Source organism: Henckelia pumila, chromosome 4 (assembly GCF_033568475.1).
Source record: "Henckelia pumila isolate YLH828 chromosome 4, ASM3356847v2, whole genome shotgun sequence".
Classification (NCBI taxonomy): domain Eukaryota; kingdom Viridiplantae; phylum Streptophyta; class Magnoliopsida; order Lamiales; family Gesneriaceae; genus Henckelia; species Henckelia pumila.
The window spans coordinates 199,226,252-199,249,443 of NC_133123.1; the positions used below are offsets into that span (position 1 = coordinate 199,226,252).

A 23,192-nucleotide genomic window follows, 5' to 3' on the forward strand; every position below is an offset into this window, starting at 1 on the left:
TGCAAAAGGGTTTGGGCTCGATAGGATACGATACGACTTCGATTTATAATAAGTCTAATTAGTTTGATTTGACAGATAAGAAAAATAATATAATATAATAAAAAATAAATAAAAAATAATAGTTAAAATATTATTTCATTTAATTGATATATCATAGTTTGTTTGATTTGATTAATTAATTTTAGATAAAATGATAAAATTACAATTTTGATCTTTTAATAAATATAAAATATGAATAATATTATTTATTAAAGGTAATATATTAATTTAAATTCAATAATTTGATTGACGTAAAATAATTAATTAATAATTTGATTGATGTAAGATAAATAATTAGTAAATGGATAAATAATATGATAAAAATAACGTGAGATTGAATAATATAATTAATACATAAATTACTAATATGCAAACCAAACAGATCCTTAAAGTAAATTTTCATCAATAATATATGTTCCAACTTTCAACTATTGTTACATATTTATTAAAAAATGAAATAAAAAAATAAGGTTCCCTTTGGACATGTATTTTAAAAATATTTTTAGTGTTTTATAAGTATGTATGTGTTTGGATAAAATTTTTGTAAAATGTTTTTGACAAAATTTTTTTAAAAAATATTATCTAAGTTTAGTTTTTAAAGAACACTTGAGAGATATTTTTAGATATTTTAGAACGGAACTATGGAAAGCAAAGAGGAACAACATTACTTTTGTGATGTTAAAATATTTTTTATAGAATAGTTGCTTTAAACACATGTTTATCTTTAAAAACAACTTTTAAAATATTTTATAAAACAATTTTAAAAAACACTTTTATAAAAATGTTTTATATGTACATGTCAAAATAAAACCTAAAATTTTCATTCATATCCTTAATAAAATAAAATGTGCAAAATTTAATTAATAATAAATAAATTGAACAAGAACTCGTTGGGGGTAAAATTTTTGTAGCTAAACTTATTTGATTGAATAATGTATTCTGTGTTTATTTAATGTGTTCTTTTGTGCATTGATTAAAATCTATGCTATCTATAATTCTATATTATTATTATTGTTATTATTATGCTATCTGATTAATCTTATTTTTAGTTTATAATATATTTGTAGAATTGGTATCATTATTTTTATTGAAAAATATAAATTATTATTAATTTCAGTTTAAAATATTTTCATTAACGAAAGTTATTGAGTATAAATATTTTTTAAAAAATAAAATTTAATAAATTGATTGAAATATTTGCTTCTATTTAATAAGGATAAGTTGATAACATATCGAAATGTATTAAATAATATATTTAATTTTTTTCATGTGTTATAATTTTTTTTAAAATGGGTTTCTCGTGTATTGTATTTGAAAAGTAAATGGTATCTACGTATTTTCTTCATTTGGAAAGAGTATTAGTTTAAAAAATGATTATTTATTTATTTATCAAGTAAACACAACATTTGTTAGGATCGATCACATGTGTTTAGATGATGGGAATAAACACTTTGTCACAAAGAAATGAAATGTAGGAAGTAAATTTAATTTTGACGTGTTGAAATTTTTTTTTTAAGAAAAACTTAAATTATTAAATATTTATCATTTAAAATAAAATTTAAAAGTTAAAAATATTAAAAAAATAAAACTTAAAATTAAATATTATTTTTTAAAAAATTTAGTTTTTTCACGTTTTTTTGCGCTTAATATGATCAACTAAAGGGTTGACCGTTTTTTTCACGCTTTTGCTCAAAACGAAACTTTTTACTCACGCTTCACGCTTAATCGCGTTTAAGCGGCGTTTTTTCGTGCTTTTTAAATGCTGCCTAGGACACACCAAATACACACCAAGATTATGACTTTTTTTTATTTGATTCAAATGAGTAGACAATTCTCAAACAGCTCGATAGACAATAAGAGAGAGAAAGCAAAAGGGCAAAAAAACATTGTTTCCCGCTCATAACAGTGAGAGAGACGAACAAGACCCGCAAACACTTCTGCCCTTGGAAGAGCTCAAAGTTAGAAAATTTGGGGACAATGCGAAGCAAAATCGTGCTATGCAGACGGAGCTCTGTCCGGGATTAGACAAGGTAAAGAAACTATGGCTATTGAATGATTTTTGATTTCTTAGAATTTTTGTCAGCCGCTGCTTCTTGGAATTTCTGGCTGAATTAGTGGATTAGGATAGCAGACAAAGCACAATTGAATTCCAAAGGATTACTATGCTTTTCTGATTCGATTATAAACTGGAAATTTAACTGTAAACTTGAAAGGAGTTATGGCATTGTGCTGAAATTTGCTTAGTTTTTTTCCAAATTATTTTATCTAATATCTGTTTGAGACCTGAGACCCGCACAATATGTCCCAAAACAAAACATTGAATGGTGGACAACCATCATGCTGCTTTTGTAAGTTGCCTTGATTTGGCTTCTCAATTACCGGTACCCTAATGCTTCTCTCGCACAATCTCATACCATACTCATACACAGATGATGAGAAAAATGGATCGAATCCATGTTTCAGTAAGAGCAAGGCCCCTATCACCAGAGGACGTCAAGACCAGTCCATGGCGCATTTCTGAGAATTCCATTTTTATCCCCAGTCAACAATCTAAATTTGAATTCGGTACATATTTTCTTCTCTCTTCGTGTTTTTCTGTTAATACATTATATTTTATGAAAGTGGTGCATTAAAAATATGGAAGCATAAAATCTTTTTCCAAACGCCTTATGTTTGCTCAAGTGTTTGGTGAAAAGTAGTTAATAGGAATGTATCAGACGGTTGAGATCTATACTTTATTAAGTTGGCGTTAGGTGGTTATTGATGTCTCTATTGCCAATATCCGATCAGCATGCATTTATATGATAGATATAAATTTTGGATTTATTTCTTAGTTTCCTGCATGACTGTGGTGCTGACATGCAAATTGCTTTTTTAGGCAAGCTCCTATGAGTTCTAACTTTTGGAAAAAGTGTATTCCAACCAAAAAGTTGGAAAATTGAGTTTTACTTATGCCACATGCAATTGAATTTATTCTATGGCATATAACTGCTTGATTTTCAATTTCTTTGCTGGCATTTTTTGTAGATCGAATATTTGGGGAGGAGAGTAAGACTGAAGATGTGTACAAGGCACAAACCAGGGATATAGTAGCGGCTGCAGTTAAGGGTTTTAATGGTATTTTTTTTCGCAATTCATTGTCTGGCTTCTTTGAAATGGAAGTACTTTTGTATAAAACTGAAACAATAAAATATTTTCATCTTTGCAATTCAAACTTTTTTGACAAGTCAAACGTGCATATGATTCCACTTCAATATGCTAACTGTTGCATGGTTTATTTAAAACAATTTAATCTCATGAATTTTAGACATTTGTCTTTTTTAAGGAACGGTTTTTGCATATGGACAAACAAGTAGTGGGAAAACTCATACGATGCGAGGATCAAATTCTGAACCTGGAGTTATACCTCTGTCTGTACACGAACTTTTTCACATCATACAACAGGTACTTGTTTCTTCTAATTTCTAACCCTGTGATCTATTGCAGTTCTATTTCAAAAATTACCATCAGCTAGCAATAGTAGAAAAATAACACAAAGCATAGAAGATTTTTGTATGGTGATTCAGTTTGTTTTATGTAACTAGTTGATTGCATATGACTTTTTGATGTATTACATAAGTTGAAAGCATGGAACGCAAAAGGTTAATCACGACAGTGATTGAAAAACTGTCAGCTTGGCCACTCTCACAAGCTACTCAGCAATTGTATATGACCTCATATTGAGTAAACAACATCCTGTGATCGAATTGCTACAATGGTTGGTTTGTACGCTGGTACTACTCCTTATAGTTTGATGTGATGTAGTATAATTGTTTCTTTTTCAAGGACATGGATCGTGAGTTTCTTTTACGGATGTCATACATGGAAATTTACAACGAGGAGATAAATGATTTGCTAGCTCCCGAGCATCGAAAGTTGCAAATTCATGAAAGTATCGAGGTACAAATTTTAGGGACTCTACCTAAATGACCATTCCTATTTTCAAAATCATTGTGTAATGAAGATCTCCAATTTATTGTGAAAAATGAAGCGAGGAATCTTTGTTGCTGGGCTAAGAGAAGAAATTGTAGCATCTGCCGAACATGTCCTTGAACTTATGGAGTTTGGAGAATGTAACTTTTCCTCTTATTTTTTCCATGCATCTAAATTTTGTCACTGTTTATAACTTATATGGTTTCGATTTAGAAAAGTTTATGAAAAATCAAGCATTGATTAGCTTGTATGGCAATATAGCAAACTTAATCCCTCGTCTATTACAAATCTGAGAAGAAAATGGAAAGTTAGAAGCAATCCAACCTCACCGTTTTTTAGTGATTCATAGTTAAAGTTGCACATGCTAACAGTTGACTCTTTTGGTTTTGGTCATTTGGATATGACTTTATAGCTCATCGTCACATTGGAGAGACCAATATGAATGTATACAGTAGCAGGTCCCACACAATATTTCGCATGGTATGCATGCTTTATTTTCCTCATCAAATTTGTGGTTCAATCAATTTATATACTTAAAATTTTGTGAAAACATAGATCATAGAGAGCAGGGAGATAAGTTATGATGCTGAAGCAGATATATCTTGTGATGCAGTTCGGGTCTCTGTCTTGGTATGTGGTCAAAATCCTCTTTGTTTTCTCATCTGCATTGTTTGAACTTGTACTCTTACGTCGAACTTTTGTCAGTTTGAAATCAATTTCAAATTTTCTTCCAAAATCTTTCATTTTGAAACCCGAAGTTCCTTCTAATATAAATGTGTGCATACCATGCGAAATATGAATTAAAATCATAGGGTCAATATACATATTAGATATATGTTAATATTTTATTATTCATATATCTTTCAACTTGTTCATGATTTAAAAAAAAGTTTGAACATCAATCATGCTAGTAATGACACAATTTTAATATATTAATGTCCTTATAAATATTTTCTATATTAAATAATGAATGTAATTCAATAATTAAATTGTATTTATGAAAAATTTCATGAAAATTTGATGTGTTAATGAATAAAATATTTTTTCTCTATAAAATAACTTGAATAATTGTTTTATATTTTATAAAGTATAAATTTTTGTATTTGATAATGTACATAATTATAAATTTACTTTGTATTTACGATGTTATTTTCTACTCAATAGCATATAATATTCAATATATTGAATGTTCCATGAAATGTTCTATATATACACAAAATTTAGAAGCCTAAATAACTTGACATAAAACTCATATATATCAATAAATTAAAAAATCCAATTAACTACAAATAATAAATATATATAATACTCAACAAATATATATATATACAGTAATGATCACCTGCACCCTAGGATGCAGTATTTTTCGTGTGCGACCACTAAAACCCGGTACCGGGTTTTAGTGTTTTGTTTTTTAACGCTAAAACCCGGTACTCGCACACGAAAAATCCTGCACCCTAGGGTGCAGGTGATCAAAATTATATATATATATATATAGACTAACTATATGGGCTGGGCTAGACTGGGCTGAAGCCCAGCCTAGCCCTCCATATAGTTCCGTCCCTGTGTGGGGACAGTGCTTTGCTTTTTGGAGAAAACTCAGATTGGAATTTTTGTGTAGTTTTACTGCATGGTTATTTAAAGCACAATGCACCCTAATACTCTCGGGTTTCATATTGCTTAGGAACAAGGCGCAAAGTGAAGCACACACCTGATTAAGTGAGGTGTTAGGAATAATGTCATAATCTACATAGTGAAGAAAGTTTCATCTCAATTATGTTTTTTTCACAAAAAATATTAAATGATAATGAAAAGTACTTGGTGGTAGTATAAATGAATTCACATTACCAAGCATGCCATCTTGGATTTATTATGCATGCATTCAAGGCATGTTTTGAAATAGCATTTAGTGGGCCGGGTATCAAAGTTGAGGCTTTACAGTTAAGACAGTTCGTTTCGGGGATGAGCCTTGGCTTGTTTCAAGGCACATTGTTTAAGCTTTTAAGCTAGGCATATGATTTGTTGGGCTTTAATAGGTAGAGACTATTGAATTGGCTGGTTAGATAGTTGTGTTTCTTTTATTTCCCTTTTACTTGCTTTTACTTCATAATTTGTTGTTCTGTAAGCTTGTAGTTTTTATGATCATTGCAGAATTTAGTGGATCTTGCTGGTTCAGAACGTGCTGCAAAGACTGGAGCTGAAGGCGTTCGATTGAAGGAGGGCTCCCATATCAACAAAAGCCTGATGACCTTGGGGACTGTCATAAAAAAATTGAGTGAAGGTGCTGAGAGCCAAGGGTAAGAATTTTTAAATTTGATAGCACGTTTGACTGTTTTATGTTTGTAATACATCACCCAAATATTGCAGAGGGCATGTCCCTTATCGAGACAGCAAACTCACACGCATTTTGCAACCCGCATTAGATGGGAATGCAAACACCGCTATCATATGCAACATTACGCTTGCTCAGGTGATTTTTTTTATGTCAATAAACCTAGACTTATTTAGCTGCATTCTGGAACAGTAGATGGCGTTGCTAATACTAATTTGCATGTTGGTGTAAATGGATGTTAGCATTTCAGGTACGGTAGTCACTTGTTGTGAATTTGGGAGCATTTTACAAGAAGTTTACTCAAGTTTATTTTTTACCTGTTCTATCTTGGAAATTAGTAGGTGCTAGAGGAGGTTTCCTTTCTCTCACTTATCTTAGAATATAGGGTTACCTAAACATTGTCTCTAGACTAAAATTGCACGGCAAAATGATGTGCTTTGGTCATTGAAAGTTACAAGGATGTGTTTTTTTGGGCAAGATAAATGATTCTGGATTTAATCTATGCTTCTATAATTTCCATGCGACTAGTAGCTCTGGTGAAATTGGTTGTTGTTCATGTGGTTTCTTCTTGTTCTTTTCTTCAGTGTTCTCTTTAAAGGAATGCACAATACCAATAAATTAATGATAAGGTTTTTCTAAACTGGTCGAGTAATATGTCAAAATTTCCAAAACAAATAGGGAAAAAGAACTTGACCAATAAATCCATGCTTTATTGTTTTACGTGGAACAACAAGTTTACATAAGCAAACCCAAGTTTTCAAACCAGTCACGTTTATGACCAGATGCCCTTCCTTAGTCGACGAGCCTTTTTCAGTGTCCAAAATTACCTACCACCCTTTGTTTATATCTTCTCTTGCTATTCATGTTCTCTCATACAAAAGCAGTGTCAGTTTCATTGATTTGAGTCAATATTTCTTCTACCATTATCGTTCAATTTACATTGCGTAATGGACTATTTTTATTTCCATGTATCTTCTTTCTGAAATTAATCTCTTTTATTATTGCTGATGTTTGCTTGGTTGCTGCTATTTGTAATTTTTAATGTATGCAGGGTCACTATTTCTTTCTCGTTTACTTGCTGATAGAAATTAGTCCCTTTAAGTGATCATGTGAATTCGTTTGATGCCAGATACATGCCGATGAGACAAAAAGCAGTCTTCAATTTGCAAGCAGAGCATTGCATGTGACGAACTGTGCTCATGTAAATGAGGTAATGTTCACGTCTCATATTGTTTCAGTGGGGTAGTCCTTCACATTCCATACTTTGGAGCTATATGACCTTTCTAATTCTGGAGAGAAATCATAGTTAATGATTGGAGTAAATCCTCAGAGGTAGCTATGTGTGACAATTTTGAAGTTTTCACTAATTGTAACATTCGTTGATTTTGTGCTTAAGTTATTTGTTTAAATGGCCTACAGCACTCCATTCTTTGAATTTGTTAGTATCCACAGTCTGGTGCTCTTATTTCCCACAACTGCACTTGCATTGTATGAACCGAGGCACTATCGTATTTATCATTCTGGTTGTGGCTATAATTGCGCTTATGTTGTACTAGTTTCAGAAATCAGAAGAGCCTTATTTTTGGCATCCTACAATCTTGCTACATGTTCTAATCGATGTAGGCTTGTACTAACAACCGTGGTTGTTTTGAAAGCCTCAACTTTCTTTTAGTTGCTATTTATACTTTTCCTTGTCTGTTTGTTCTTCGCATCTGGCCTAATCTGATTTTTTGTTTCTCTTTGCATTTGGCCTAATCTAATTTTATGGCAGATATTGACTGATGCTGCTTTGCTCAAGCGTCAGAAAAAGGAGATTGGAGAACTTCGAGCCAAATTGCAGGTTAGAACACAGATTTGCTAGCAATAATTCTTGAAATATATGATTAAGCTATGAGTATTAGTGCGTTAAGGTATCATGATAATTTGTTCATATTTTTTCTTCCGGTTTCCAGGGTTTACATTCAGAACATCTAGAAGAAGAAATTTTAAATCTGAGGAATACATTGCTAACGGTTCGTACTGAATACTTCATTTGTTTGTTAAAGTTATTATTATGTTGTATTAGAAATGCGCTACTCATTGACAGAGTGAGTTGGAAAGAGAGAGAATGGCGTTAGAGCTGGAGGAGGAAAGGAAAGCTCATGCTGAACGAGAGAGAAGATTGCAAGAGCAGGCAAAAAAAATTGAAAACTTGAGTTCAATGGTCTTGTGTGCAAATAGGGATGAAACTCGTGATGTTTATAAGGTCTCTATTCTTTTCCTATCATTTTTGTAGTCAAGTTCTGGTATGATTGTTTGATGAGTTTAAGTGATGCCGTATGGCCATAAGTAAGCTTCAAATTATTTTAATTTGATGTTCCTGCTCATGTGAAAGATCGTTAGAATAAGAAAATCGATTGAAAAATGTGTTGCTGGACCTCATAGCAACTCCAACACACCCACCCCCTGGTTTTTTTTTTTTTTTTTTTCTAAATCTTGCACAAAATCGCTCAAACAAAAAATAGGATGGAATGGATTACCTTTCTGCTGTTTCTATCCTAAGATCATGTGATGGATAGCGGACCATCAGTGTGCTTGAGTAGTTTGTTCTTTAACTCCTATATTATTTTATCCTTTACTTTGATTTTATTTTCTTATTCTTCTCAGTCTAAATAATTTTGTCCATAATTCTTGTAGGTAAAAAGGCGGGATACCTGGTGCCCGGGAAATCTTGCCATGGAGACATCACAGGAGGTAACATATTTGCTTATGGTAGTATGGAAGTAACATATTTAAGGTTCTTAGCGTACCCGCCGATGTGGTAAAAAATTAGCAACAATACTCTGTTCTTTGATATGTAAAAAATTAGCAACAATACTCTGTTCTTTGATATGTAAGAACATTTATTGCTGTCTGCTTTTAACGAGGAACCATCAGCGAAAAGGTTTATTACTGTATGGATAAAAAGCTTCTTTAAGAATTAAGAAATCACAAGAATTACCTCATAGAACCTGCTATTATCTTATCTTCTAGTTGCTTCCATCAGTGGAACTGATGTTACAAGTTACTGATTACATCAGCTTTAAGCTATGAACTGGATAGCACTTTATATGACCTAGTTTCAACTTTGTATAGTTTCAGCCATATATGCACTTATGCAGCTGGTGCCTTAAGTACTCAAACACTATCATGTTTTCCTTTATTAGATAGGTTTCTTTGTTGTGAGTGCCATAGTGTATGTGCCTGACTTTTGTTCCTTAATTTTCTAATTAAATTTCATGATGTGTTCGTAACATTCTTCCTTGGTTTTTAGTTATATGCTGCCATCAAAGAGAGACCTTCTGATGTGAAATGCTCTGTAGCAGATCGAACAATGGGGTCGCTTCTTCCTTTTCAAGAGTTGGTGACTGAAACAAGTACTGCCGCTGTTTGCAAGCAAATAAAAAATTGTGGAGAAGATGAACTGGAAAACTGTCTACCTGATCCACACGCCTTGCGACATGTCACCAGTAGGCGAAAGGCTCCCCCCGGAAATAGAAGTTTACCAATGGTTAATTGCATAAAATTTCACCCCTTTCTTTACTTTTTAAATCCCATTGAACTTTTTGCTTCTCCTGCAGGAGAACCATGATTTGGCAAAAATGAGAGCAGAATATGAAAATCTACTTTTCAAATTTGAAACTCATGTGACGTCACTTTTGTTTTTATTTTATGATGGTTGCCTTTGCATCTCTTTTGCTAAGTTTTTCTCCATGCAGAAAACAATTAGTGATGCACATATCGATTATTTAACAAGGAAACTTGCTGAGGCTGATCTTCTTTTGGATGCGAAAGACAAAAGTAATGCACTAGAAGTCAACACAAAATCTCTTCCAGATGGAAATAGAAATTTGAGGGACACAGATGCTATTCTTGTGATAAAACAACTCCACGAGAAGGTCTCTTTTAGTCTTTTTGGTATTTCTTAAGAAACATCTGTTTGTTGCTTGATTGTGTCCTTTCTTCTAGGTAAATTTTTTTCTATGTTTGCAAAACCGGATTGCGCCTTGTTGAAGCTCAAATATTCAGATAGATAGGATATATCAATATTCTTATTTGATTAGGTCTCTAGTAGGATAAGAATCCTTGTACAAGACTACAAGTAAACTAAGAGGCCTTGTTCTACTGAACTAGGGATATAGAATTCTATAAATAAGTGTCTTGTGTTCCTTATTTTCAATCCTAATAAATCTGCTCTTCTCAGCCTATATTTTTCCGTTTTTGACTACATGGTATTAGAGACCATAATCGGTCCATAACTAAATATGGTATGGCTTCGGCGCCGGAAGCCTCTCCTCCACCGCCTACTTCTTCCACCATCTTGTCCGACAATACATCTATTCCTATCACAAATCATAAACTCAATGGGCACAATTATCTACAATGGTCAAAATCGGTTATGATGTTTATTTGCGGCAAGGGCAAAGATGATTCTCTCCGGCGTGGTGCCTTGTCCGGACAAGGATGACAAGTCATTGTATGACCTAAAGTAGTCACCTCGGGCATGGTTCCATCGTTTCTCAGATGTTTTGAAAAGAAATGGATCTACGTAGTGTCAATCTGACCATACCTTATTCATCAAACACTCTAGAGAAGGAAATATCTCAGTCCTTATTGTTTATGTTGATGATATTGTTCATACGGGAAATCACATTGAGGAAATGGAGTGTGCAAAAGCCTTACTCTCAAAGAATTTTAAATGAAGGGCCTTGGAGTTCTCAAATACTTTTTGGTAATCAGTGTTGTAAATGGCGGTAGGCGGTGGCAGGACGGTCGGGGACCGCCTACTGCCTTGGCCGCCTAGGCCGTTCAATTTTCGTTGTCAAGGTGGTTCAATTTTTTTAAACTAGTTTTTATTGATAATTATATATAATCATGCAATATATGCATAAATTGAATGACGTTGATGCACAAATAAGCTTTATACAATATAATACAATTTATACAAAGTGTATATAAATATATAAATACAACTAACAAGATAATTAGTAAAGATTAATCATCTTATTAATACTAAAAAATTAATAGACTAATATCTAACCTAGTGGGCGGCGGCGGCGAATGGTAATAGTTTGAGGCAGGTAAGGGGACAGGGACCTGTGGGTGAATGGCTTGGGCTTGGATATTATGTTTTGAAAAGCTAGAGTTGTTGACTAACTCTTTAACTTCCTAATCACCTGCCTCAGCCGCCTCTCTGCCCGCCTCAGTCGCATTGGCTACCTATGGCCGCCTCCTTAACTGCCTTAGGCAAAAGCAGTGCGGCCGATGCCTAGGCGGCCGCCTTAGCAACCATTTAGAACACTGCTGGTTATGGCAGTGGCGAGGTCATCTCTTGGGATTTTAATCTCTCAAAGGAAATATTTGTTAAACCTCTTTAAGGAAACCGGAATGCTGGGGAGCAAACCAGTGGAAACGCCAATGTATGCAAATGTTAAGCTTGGAGAAGACAGTGACCTCCCTATGGTTGATAAAGGGAGATATCAAAGGCTAGCAGGAAAACTGATCTATCTCTCGTGCACGTGCCCTGACATTGGATTCGCTGTCAGTGTCGTCAGTCAATTCATGAACAGACCTGCAAAAACACACATGGATGCTGTATACCGAGTTTTGAGATATCTCAAAGAAATCCAGGCAAAGGGCTTTTCTTCAAAAAGTCGTTATTACGAGACATTAAAGAGTATAATGATGCTGACTGGACTGGATCCCAAGCTGATAGCCGTCCTACATCAGGGTATGGTGCATTTTTGTGGGAGAATTCGGTGACCTGGAGAAGTAAGAAGCAGCCTGTGGTGGTACGCAGCAGCGCAGAAGCAAAATACCGAGCTCTAGCTCATGGGATGTGCGAAGGTACGTGGCTGAAAACACTCCCCACTGTATTAAAGCTGTGCAAGTGAAGTGTGACAATCAAGCAGTTATAACTATAGCCAAGAATCTTTTTCACCATGATCACACAAAACACGTGGAAGTGGATCGAAATATTCTAAGCTTGAGAGTTAAGATGTAAGCTGTGAAGACTAGTCAGTAGTTAGGAAGATGTGTTTAAGAGGCTCCCAGATTCACAATTCAATGTTAGATTGCATGGCAATTTCTAAAATTTTTGAAAGAAACTGAATAGGTATCATGTTAAACAGTGCTAGGCCATTTTAGTTTGTTTGTTTGATGAGTTTTGCAATTCAAATTACTATTAACTTGTGGGGAGTGTGTCAATCTTCAATGGGTGTTTCTTTTATTTTATTTTGTATACAAATTTAAATTATTTATACAAAGAGTAAAGAAAGGAAGAGAGAGGACAAACATATTTCGATCTAATTTAGCTGACCGAATTTTTATTAAACCAAGTTTTGAAGTTTAATATTTTAGTATGCAAATTGATCATGACAATCCTGCATGCTATTTGACAACCAAAACTGGCCATTGTTTAAGTGATTTTGGGAGAGGTTCTTGCCTTGAGAAAAGAAAAAACCCCTTTTTGGTCTATTCAGATGTCTTCAGCCAGATAGGGACTTCTTTGCCTGGCTTGGCATTCTGTACAGCTGTCAAAATCAATGTTCACTGCTCAGTTTTAAGTTAAATTTAGTTACATAATCTCTCATTTTCTGGATCACTCATTAAGTGCTCTCACTGCAATTAGAAGTTTTGAATGACACTTTTGGTTGTCGATTTAGAAATTTATAGAAGATTCCCATATCAATGTTGGTTTTTGCCATGACAAGCTTAACGTTGTCACTAATTCCCTTCAATATTTTTCTTTGCATCTTTAATTTCTGTCATTGTCTAAATATTATGCGCACAGATTGCAATGTTAGAGATGGAGAATTCCTCAAGTCAGCAAAATTTAAATTGCACAGCTGAAGTAGCAACAGAGAAGACCATATCGGTGCAGAAGAATATTAAAAAGGTGGTGTGCTTTGACCTGTCTTACCTACAGGATACAGTTTGCTATGAATGAAAAATGTGCTTAATGAAAAAAGGACTTGAATTGAGTTTATTTTAGTCCATGTTATTATTCAAAGTTGTTAAGAAATTGGATGTGAACCTAATTCCATCCCGAAAGCTAGCTCAAAGCGGGATGATTGTCTTTGTCTATATATTAAACTCCCAAGATGTTTACCAAATCGATGTGAGACACAACTAACATACCAACACACCTCTCTCACACCCAGGAATGAAAAGACTGGAGTGTGGAGACTGTAATGGGTGGCCCAACTATGGGTAGTCCAACACATATGGTGGAACTTGGGCTTTTGAACCTAACTCCACCCCAAAAGCTAGCTCAAGTGTGGAAGATTGTCTGTCTATATATTAAACTCCCAGGATATTTACCCAACCATTGCGGGACACAACTAACATACCAACAAAAGTTAATTTGAATGTTTTACCAAATCGACTTTCTTCTTCTTCTTCTTTTTTCCCCCCCCTTTTCCAGGTTTTATGTTGTATCTTTATTTGAAAACTCGTGGTCTTGTATTTGTGCTGTTAGGTAAACCGCTCTTAGAACTGTGATGTTTTCTCGTGTTATCATGTGACTGGTGTTTCTTTTGCTTTTTATTCCTCTACCTCCCTCTTCTCCAGAAACTTGTAACCAAATATCAGTTGCCCCATCTTCGCTGACAAGGAATTTGATAGTGAAGAGAATGAGAAAATAAATCAATTAATTATAAAATTGTAGGATACTCTGATATAAATTATTAAGAAATTACGTCTGACTGCGAGGTTACTCCTTGAAAAATTCTAATAGACAAGAATTTTCTTCATGAAAGTCTCCTTTTTCAATGTTTTTCATTCTTCTTCTCTGTTGAATTTGTAAAATCATGTTTTTTTTTTGAATAAATTGTAAAATCGTGTTTTTGTACAGCTTTATGAGGAGCTTCTGCTTGCACGAGAAGAAGAGACTCTAGTTCATCAGGCACCGGCTTCATCTCAGTCTGACAGGGTACCTGGCGTACAAGTTTCAGCTCATACTACAAAATTTCTTCATGTTTCCCTCATTTGATGTGCTTTAAAGATATCAATTCTGTTAAAAATTAAAGATGCAAATCTAACTGATTATTCACTTTTTCAGGAAGAATCTGGTTGGCCGATCAATCTATTATCGGAAGCCCAAGAGATTCTGGAAATGGAATTACAAAATTCAGAGCACTTTGTTGGGTCCATCTCTTTAGTTTTGGATGACCTTCGCCATTGTTTTTCTGTTGTATCAAACTTGATTCTTGTGAGTGAGCTGCATTCAACATCTGTTCTATCATTATTGGCCATACTAGTTTAATATATCCAGGAAATAAAAATACTCTGCCAATGTTGTAGTAGCATAGGTTATGACACTATCTTTGCACAATCACTTTAATTTTATTAATCCACAAATATCTGTTTATTACTGCAGGATCTTAAGCCCTCAGCTTCTCAGATCTTGCTTGAAATGAAATCTATAATTAATAGCCATGAGAAAGTACATTCTTGCTTGAGGAACAAAATTATTGATCTTGAGAATGAGAAGGTAGTGCTTCTACAAGTAAATACAAGCCTAGTTTTAGTTTTTTTTTCCCTTTATTCAAGTTTCTCAGTATCTCCTTTTGCAATTTAGCGTGTTCTCTGCTGTCAAGGTTCAGAACTTCAGAGTAAGATACAAGAATTGAGTTTACAAATTCAAAATTCTGCAAATTCATTAATGGTATGCTATTATTATTATTAACATTTTCTTTTTGGGCATTTCTTCTGTTTAGCTGATTCCACTTGACACAGTCAGATTTTTTCCAGGAACTTAGTGAGAATCATGAAATGGAGAAGTCTGAGTTCCTTGTTCAACTTCAAAATCTTCAGAAGGAAATATCCTCCTTGTCATCTTGCTCTTTGGCTAAAGAAAAGGAAAATATTAGAAAGGATTTGGAAAAAACAAAATTGAAGTTAAAAGAGGTAGAATTCAAGCTAAAGAATGCCGTCCAAGAAAAAACAAAACTTGAGGTCTTTTACCATTTGTCTTGTATCGTGTATTTTTTTTTTTATTTATCTATCCTATGCCTGCAATTCATTTTCCTGTCGCCAGGGTGAGAAGGCATGCGCGGAGAGGGAAGTTAAGAGACTGCACGGACAGAAGACACTTCTTGAACGTGATATGAGTAAACGTGATACTCTATTTGGCAGAAGGCATGAGACAACTACAGAAAGGAGTTCAAATATGTTTGATCAGAAACGAGCTAAAGGCACTGCTGCGGTAGAACTGGAAATGCAGGTAGATTTCCATTTTATATTGCATGTTGTGACAAACTGCTCCAGCGACAAAATTATTGATCTTTGGCACTTGGAACAGTGAGTAAGAACCTCCGAAAAGTCAAACCAGAACTGGAAGTTGCACAGTGAATATGATTAGCTTAAGATTTTTTGAAAGAAACACATTGCCGTCTTTAGTAGTCAATATCCCATTTCCACTTTAAATTGCCTCAAACACACAAATATTCTTTCTTGTTTGCATTATGATTTCATTGTTCATCTCTTCACTGGTGCACAATTTTATGGTTGTTATGTTAGACTTATCATTTTGGTTAAGAGTGAATGTTTGGATAAAAGTTGTTTTTTAACTAGCATTGGAAAACGGGGTCAAATGATCATTGTTTAGGTGTACAAGTATGGATAATATTTTTGACGATCTCACGAATTATATTCAGTGCAAGTCATTTCCATTAACTGTCCCTTTTTATTAATTTTCCGCACCCTTTTGAAGAGACTGGAAGGGTATTCAGTGTATCTTTTACTTCTGTAACGGGCGACTTGTTTTTTGTGCAGTATGCTTTTTCATTCTCCTGAACGATTACATTGTGTTTATATCATTTGATTAGGAGGAGTACAATAAACTGGAGGTGCTTGCGTTTGAGATGGATTCCGCTATAGAGTCACTTGAAGATCAACTAGCAACTGCACATGAAGAAAAAGATGTAATCACTTCCAGATCTGAAAGTTTGGCTCTTGAGCTGCAGGAATTGTCTAATGAGTTAGACTTGACACGCTCAGAATTGAGTTTGCTGAAGGAAGAAGTTTCAGTTCTCGTAAACTTTTCTGTTTCTTTGAATTCTACTGTTTCAAGAAATGCTTTATCATTATTATTTGAATTTACCTAATTTTTGCCTAATTAGCTAGCCTGTTTTCCCACACCAATCCAATTTACTGTGAAAATATTTCAGAAAACAAGTTTGGAAGAATCTAGGGTCTACGGGCAGGAATTGGATAGCTCTCTTAACTCCTTGTTAGAGGAGAAGGATGAGTTATCAATGGTATAATTAAAAGATAATGCTTATAACTTTCTCTACCATATCCATCCATCGATTCATTTATTTTATTTATATTTTGTAGCAAGTTACCGAAGCCCTTTTAACAATGGAGGAGGAAAAGGCAATATGGATGTCCAAGGAGAAAGCATCTGTCGAAGTCCTTGAAGAAAAGACAGAGTTATATACTGCTGAAATATCCATGCTATCTGAAGAATTGTTGGAGGTAATCTTTCAAATTTGGCATATCATGTGTTTGCCAAAGTTTTTCTTTGTCCTGCTATTTTTAACGTTTGGAAAGCCCATGAAGGTTTCTTTTCCCCTTTTCAAGTTTGGAAATGGCATTGATGTATGTAATAATATGCTAGAGAAAGTTATATGCAGGTGAGAAATGAATTGGAGAATTGTACAAAATATTCGAAGGATATTGAAGAAAGGTTGAGAGGGTTAGAAGAAGCGAGTTTGGTGAAGTGCAGGTTTCTCTTCCATTTTGGTTATTGGTTTATGTTTTGATTGGTTTTTGAACATTAATATTTTTTTTTGTGGTTTGATACTTGAATTTCAATAGAGAGACATCGTCAGTAGTTGATCTCACAGCCAATGAACCAAGAGCTTCTGATGACGAAAGCCAAAGATATATAGAGGTAAGATTTTCTGTTCTTTGTTCATTCTTTCCTAATGCCATACAGTTTGAGATGCAAGTGTAGTTGCTTATACGGGGCCTGACTCATCAGTCATCGCTGAATTTTTATGCACTTTTGCAGTATAGTTTCTAGTAGAAATTAAAACATTCACAGTACTTTTTGCGTGTTTTGAAATCATTGGGCGCGTAGGCTTGAGATGCGAGAAAGTGTCGAAGATCAGCTTTGATTTTTTTCCCCTATGCCACAGGAAAGCATGATCTTGAAGCTAGAGCACGAATTAATGGAGCAGAATAATAAAATTGCTAGTTTGGAAGCCCAAATTCACAAAGTAAGAATCTTACTTGTACAATTGAAGCAGCAGTTCATACATGGTGGTTTATGGTATTTGGCATACGGGATGCTGTAGCAAAATTAAGTTAACCTCATATTTCTTGGTTATAAAGCAGCGAGTCCGTAATCAACTAATTAACCCGATATTGGTTTAGTTGGTTTACTTGGACTCAAGTCCCAAGTTTGAATTCTGTTTAGTTTGTGTATAGTAAAATTTAAACAGGAGGAGCACCTGAGGGTGGTTGACGCGGGCAGATACTATGTTATACCCGGTGGACTACCAACAGTCTTTGGATTAGTGGGCCCCCACATGATTTCATGTGGGGCCCATGTTGATCCAAGGGCTGTGCTGCACGTGGATTATAACTCCAAGTGCAGCATAGTATCTGCTGAAACGTCCAGGTTTTGGCCCATGGCTGACCCAGATCTGAAACCAAGTACATAGCACATCACTTGGATTATAACTCCAAGTGCAGCATAGTTTCTACGAGGACCAAAAGCAATCAAATGGCTTCGTCAATGTCGTTGGCAACTGTGCAGCCATAGCCAGTTGACCTAAAATGCATGAGCAGACAACTGCCTTCGCATAATTCCCAAACAAAAAAAATATTGAAATCTGGTCACTTATTGATATGGTTCAAGTTTTTTTTAAAATTTGTTTTATTATTTATTATCTAAAATATTTATTTGTTGTTTAAAGATAGTTTTGTTTTCTGTTGAATCTTAACAGGATCAAATTACTAACAACAAGGATAAGGCAAAATCAAGAATGAGACTTCGAGGAACACAAGCAAAACTCGACTCTTTTCGTATCAAATACGAGCATGGCGTGGAAGAGATGGAGCACATGGACAAGAGGTACAGAGAAGCTTCAGAAAAGCTGAAGAAACAGTTGGGTTTATATGGTACCGAAGTGTTAAATCTTAAGAAGCAACTCTCATCTTTACAAGGGCGATCATAATCTACCCATTTCTCTGCTTGTTTGAAATGTAAAATTAAAGTTGAACAAATGTTCTTTTGAACGTTTGAATTTCATGGCCCTTTGGTTTTTTTGACTCGGGAAAATTATTCGAATCTCAAAGTTTATTTGAAGTTATGGTTTGAAATTCAGAAACAAATTGCAAGTCTTGGTAGATTTTTTTACGAAGATTATTAATGGCTTTATATTGGTACTAGTAAAAAGCACGTGTACGTGAGTAACATATTAATATAATAAAAAATAATTTCAAATTCACTAACAGTTATAATAAAAATAAAATAAGTAATAATTTAAATCTCAAATAATATATTTGTTTTAATTTTGTAGATGTGTTACATTTGTAATAGAGTAATGGTGTAACTAAAAGCTTTTATTTTGGATATTGTTAAGTTTGTTTCGCTAAATATAGATTATATTTCGATTTTTATTTTCAGTAACTATCTTTAATTTATTTATATTGATGAGTTTAATTTTAATATTTGTCTTTATTGTATAATAATTTTTGTCAAAATTTTTGACACCTAATGACATGTAAATTGCGTAACTACCGATTTTGCTCCATTTTTTCGTAACAATTTATTTTACAATTTTAAGAAAAAATAAAAATAAATTAACATAAATTTTTTAAAATAGTTTTTTTTTTAAAAAAAAAACTGCCTTTTGTGGCGGGGTTAAGCGGGCTCCTACCCGTTTGTTAAATAAAAAAAGAAATACATATGAGGGGGACTAGGCCAAAATCTCACAAGAAATTACAAGAGCTCAGAAGGAAATTAAACACCACACAAAATTAACTACAAAAATTTGAGCTAACTCTAATATAAGGTAGACACGAACGATCTAATCTGCAAATACCCTTGAGAGGGCCTTGAATATCTTGATACCACAACATGGCCGAGCCTTTCTCCAACCGCATATTAGCCAACTCATCCGTCGCAGAATTAGCTTTTCTGAAAATATGAGACATTCTTATCACTGTCACTGACGACCTAAGAATCAATTGTATTTGTGTTAATAGGGCGCTCAGTTCCCAAAAAGTTCTATCCGCATCAATAATAGACAAAGCCACCATAGAATCTACCTCCATCCATAAAGGAAAAAGGTTATATAATTTGCAAATCTAGAGTCCCTTAAGAATAGCCCATAGTTCAGCTCTCGTATTTGTCCCATGATCAATAATTATCATAATTTCATTATATTCAACTTTATCGATCTATTTTTGGTTGTGTTTTTTTTATAACTAAAATATATTTTCTGTTTTCATATCACATACATGTATATAGATTATAAGGATAAATATAAAAAAACTATTATCATCTATAATTTTTTTTAATCTATTTTTTAGTTTATTTATTTTGAAATATATTATTTTTATATTAATTAGTAGTTTCATCGTGGTCGTCACCATCATCATCCATCATCTAAATATTTTTTTAATATTTATATATAAATGAGAGTTTCATTAAATATTATTTCATATTAATTAAGAGTGTTAATTATGATTTTAATTCTTGTTCAAAATTTATCATATTAAATTAACATTTTGCTGTCCATTTTTTTTTACCAACTAAAAATTAAATATATCAAGTGTAATACCAATAATTTATAATTACATTTTAATTATAAACATTTCATTATTACTCATATCTCTCTTTTTTTTTTTAAATTTTTGATAACTTTTAATTTATAAATTATAATCATAAATTTCTATTAGTTTCAATATATCTTTATTATTATACATATAAAGTTAAATCACATATCAAGGAAAATTTTTATATAATTTAATTCATTTTTAATAGTAATTAGTGTTTATATATTTGTATTGAAAATTATAGTAAAAATTATACTTTTGTATATAAAATAAAAATTTTAATAAAATACTAATAATAAAAAACATAACGAATGTACTAAATTTTTTCAAAATATAGTAAATATTACCATTATTTTTTTCAGAAATAATTGAGTTATTTTTGTGACGATATTTTATTTTATTTTTTATTTTTACTATAATATTTTTTTATTAGCATACTATGATTTTTTTTATTTTTATTATATATAAATGAGAGTTTCATTAAATATTATTTTATATTAAAATAACATATATAATGATGTTCTCTATTCGTGTATTCTCTTAAACACATCTTTATTGAAGTGTAAATATTGCTAAATTTTTTTAAACAATTAGTAATTTATTTTGTGATGGACTGATAGTGCAAATATTATGTGCATTTTTATTCATTGCCATATTTATTCCAATTGTATTTTAATATGATAAATTCATATTAAAAATAATTTTTTTTATCTCAATTATTTTATTTCTCTTTATTAGTATTTTATTTTTATATTATCGGTAATAGTATTATTAATTTCTAATGCCTCTTAATTTACCTCATGTCGATATCTACAATTTTTAAGATAAAATTATCACAAATAATTCTAATAATAACTTAAAATAAATTATTTGATAAAAAAATTTAAAATAAATATATATTTATATATCCAATTTGAAGACTCCACAATAATAATTTACAAGAGAAAAATAGATGTTTGAAATGTTGTACAATATAATGAATTTAGGATGATTAATGATACAATTAAAGCACAATTACATCTAAATAATTTGACTTAATATTGTCCTTATTTTTATCATCCAACTTCCCAAAATATCTATTTCTCTTTATTAGTATTTTATGTTTATATTATCGGTATTAGTATTATTAGTTTATAGTATGTCTCTTAATTTACCGCCGATATCTACATTTTTAAGACAAAATTCTCACCAATAATGCTAATAATAATTTAAAATAAATAAATAAATAAATAAATAAATATATATATATATCCACTTAGAAACTCCACAATAATAATTTACAAGAGAAAATAGATTATGGAAATGCTATACAATGAATTTAAGATGATTAATAACACAATTAATAGCACAATTACATCCAAATATTTTGACTTATAATATTGCCCTTATTTTTATCATCTAAATTTCCAAAATACCCATCACATTTTACATTCTAATGAACAAAATTTGTGTATTAATGAAATTTCACAATGTAAAAACTTTGTCCACCATTCATACTTTTATAGTAGAAAATAAATTGGACAACAACTCGTTATTTTTACCAAAGTAAAAAATGTATGTTCTTAATAGCCAATTACTGATTCATGTTTCATTTTGCAGGTTTTATTCAACCTACCTTACGGCTATTACTCAAATGATAGATCTAACATCCTATGATTTGCCACGTCAACAATATCTCATTAATTACGCGTATGTGTAGAGATATGAACCATTGGATACATGATTTGGGTATTATCCTTAGTGTATGATCTCATTAACTCATTTTGCGTACGCCTATGATAGATCTAATGTCCTATGATTATACAGGCTATGTCATGCCTCGAAACTGGGTCTAGTTGAAATCGACGTTATTTAACATTTCAAGCTTCGGATTTCAAAAATTCCAGATACCCGTTTTTTCATTAATAAAACAGAAATTTATAGTCTTTCCATAAATTGAATTTAAACTGTCTTTACAATGCTTAACTGAATACAAACTAAACTAAAAATCAAAGTCTAATGCAGCTAAAACTAATTAAAATGAAGCATATATAACTAAATATCAGCAGTCTCCATCAGCTTACACCACCCCCAAAATTGGTTTTGCTCTTCCTCTTCGACTTCTTCCACGGTCTTATCTGAGTTGGTAAGTGATATGATGTTACTCAGTAAATGGGGAAATTATCCCAGTTTTTAAAATCAGTTTTTTTTACAGAAATCTTATACATATACAGAAACCAGAACAAAACTGAAAGTCTTATATTCAGAAATACAAAATCAGTTTATGCACCAAATTAACTTATGATTTTCGTGGCTAATTGATATCAATCTTTCATATGTTTATCCTTTAAAAGGTGAGAAATTAAAACATTGTGTTTAAAATATATATTACTACCACTAATTCACAAGTATCATTGCATCAAAATTATAGAATTCGAAAATTCATGCTTTGAAAACAGAACATACATGCTAGAACAAATTTAAAACATACTATTAGATTTAAAACCGAAAGCCCACTTACTATAGATTGCTAAAAGAGATTTCGGCTGTGCTTGAATTTAGATTGTTCTTGTTCGAGTGAAGCTCGACTGGACACTCAACTGAATTATCTCACTCTAATTTTTTTGTATATTTGCTCAGATTATTGTGTAACCTTTAATCAGAAATCTGAGTACTATTTGTAGGGAGAAATTTGACTGTTAAGCTCCTCATTTAATGTTATTATTTGTCATGAATTCGAGTTAATGCGCTTGCTACAAATATGGAGCAACTGTAAGGACCCGATTTTACTCTATTACTTAATTTGTGTGTTAAAAATATGTATTTATAAATATCGGTTTATAGACGATATTAAATTGCATATTTGATTTATAAATCACACAGGAGTTGAAATAACTCAAACCGGGTCAAGTTTTAACCCCGAATGAATAAAATAAGACACACATTAAACCAATACATATCTAATTACTATATACGGATATATATTCTATTTCTCTCTCCTCGGTATTCATCATCGTCATCTTCTCTCTGCTTTCCCGATCCTCATTCTTTTCTT

The 23,192-nt window shown here is 32.4% G+C and overlaps 1 protein-coding gene across 7 annotated transcripts; it reads left to right on the forward strand.

Annotated features, from left to right (window-relative positions):
- Window positions 1-1,858: 1,858 nt before the first annotated feature.
- LOC140860243 (kinesin-like protein KIN-7O) lies at window positions 1,859-18,648 on the forward strand. 7 transcript variants are annotated; one of them, XM_073263153.1, is made up of 31 exons: window positions 1,859-2,069; window positions 2,469-2,604; window positions 3,067-3,156; window positions 3,365-3,483; window positions 3,865-3,978; window positions 4,070-4,151; window positions 4,424-4,491; window positions 4,567-4,641; window positions 6,163-6,308; window positions 6,379-6,481; window positions 7,473-7,553; window positions 8,115-8,183; window positions 8,296-8,355; window positions 8,430-8,588; window positions 9,020-9,076; window positions 9,636-9,872; window positions 10,081-10,260; window positions 13,155-13,259; window positions 14,217-14,294; window positions 14,424-14,573; window positions 14,742-14,855; window positions 14,943-15,029; window positions 15,101-15,319; window positions 15,402-15,587; window positions 16,192-16,398; window positions 16,534-16,623; window positions 16,703-16,843; window positions 17,002-17,093; window positions 17,186-17,261; window positions 17,509-17,589; window positions 18,322-18,648. In XM_073263153.1, exons 1-31 carry the CDS (start codon window positions 2,037-2,039, stop codon window positions 18,550-18,552), a joined length of 3,666 nt encoding a protein of 1,221 aa, XP_073119254.1. In that variant the 5' UTR covers window positions 1,859-2,036; the 3' UTR covers window positions 18,553-18,648. The 7 variants fall into 7 exon arrangements, 6 of the variants coding, with proteins under 6 accessions (XP_073119254.1, XP_073119255.1, XP_073119256.1 ...); XM_073263154.1 differs by having other exon boundaries at window positions 15,116-15,319; XM_073263155.1 differs by lacking the exon at window positions 17,509-17,589.
- The last annotated feature ends 4,544 nt before the right edge of the window (window positions 18,649-23,192 follow it).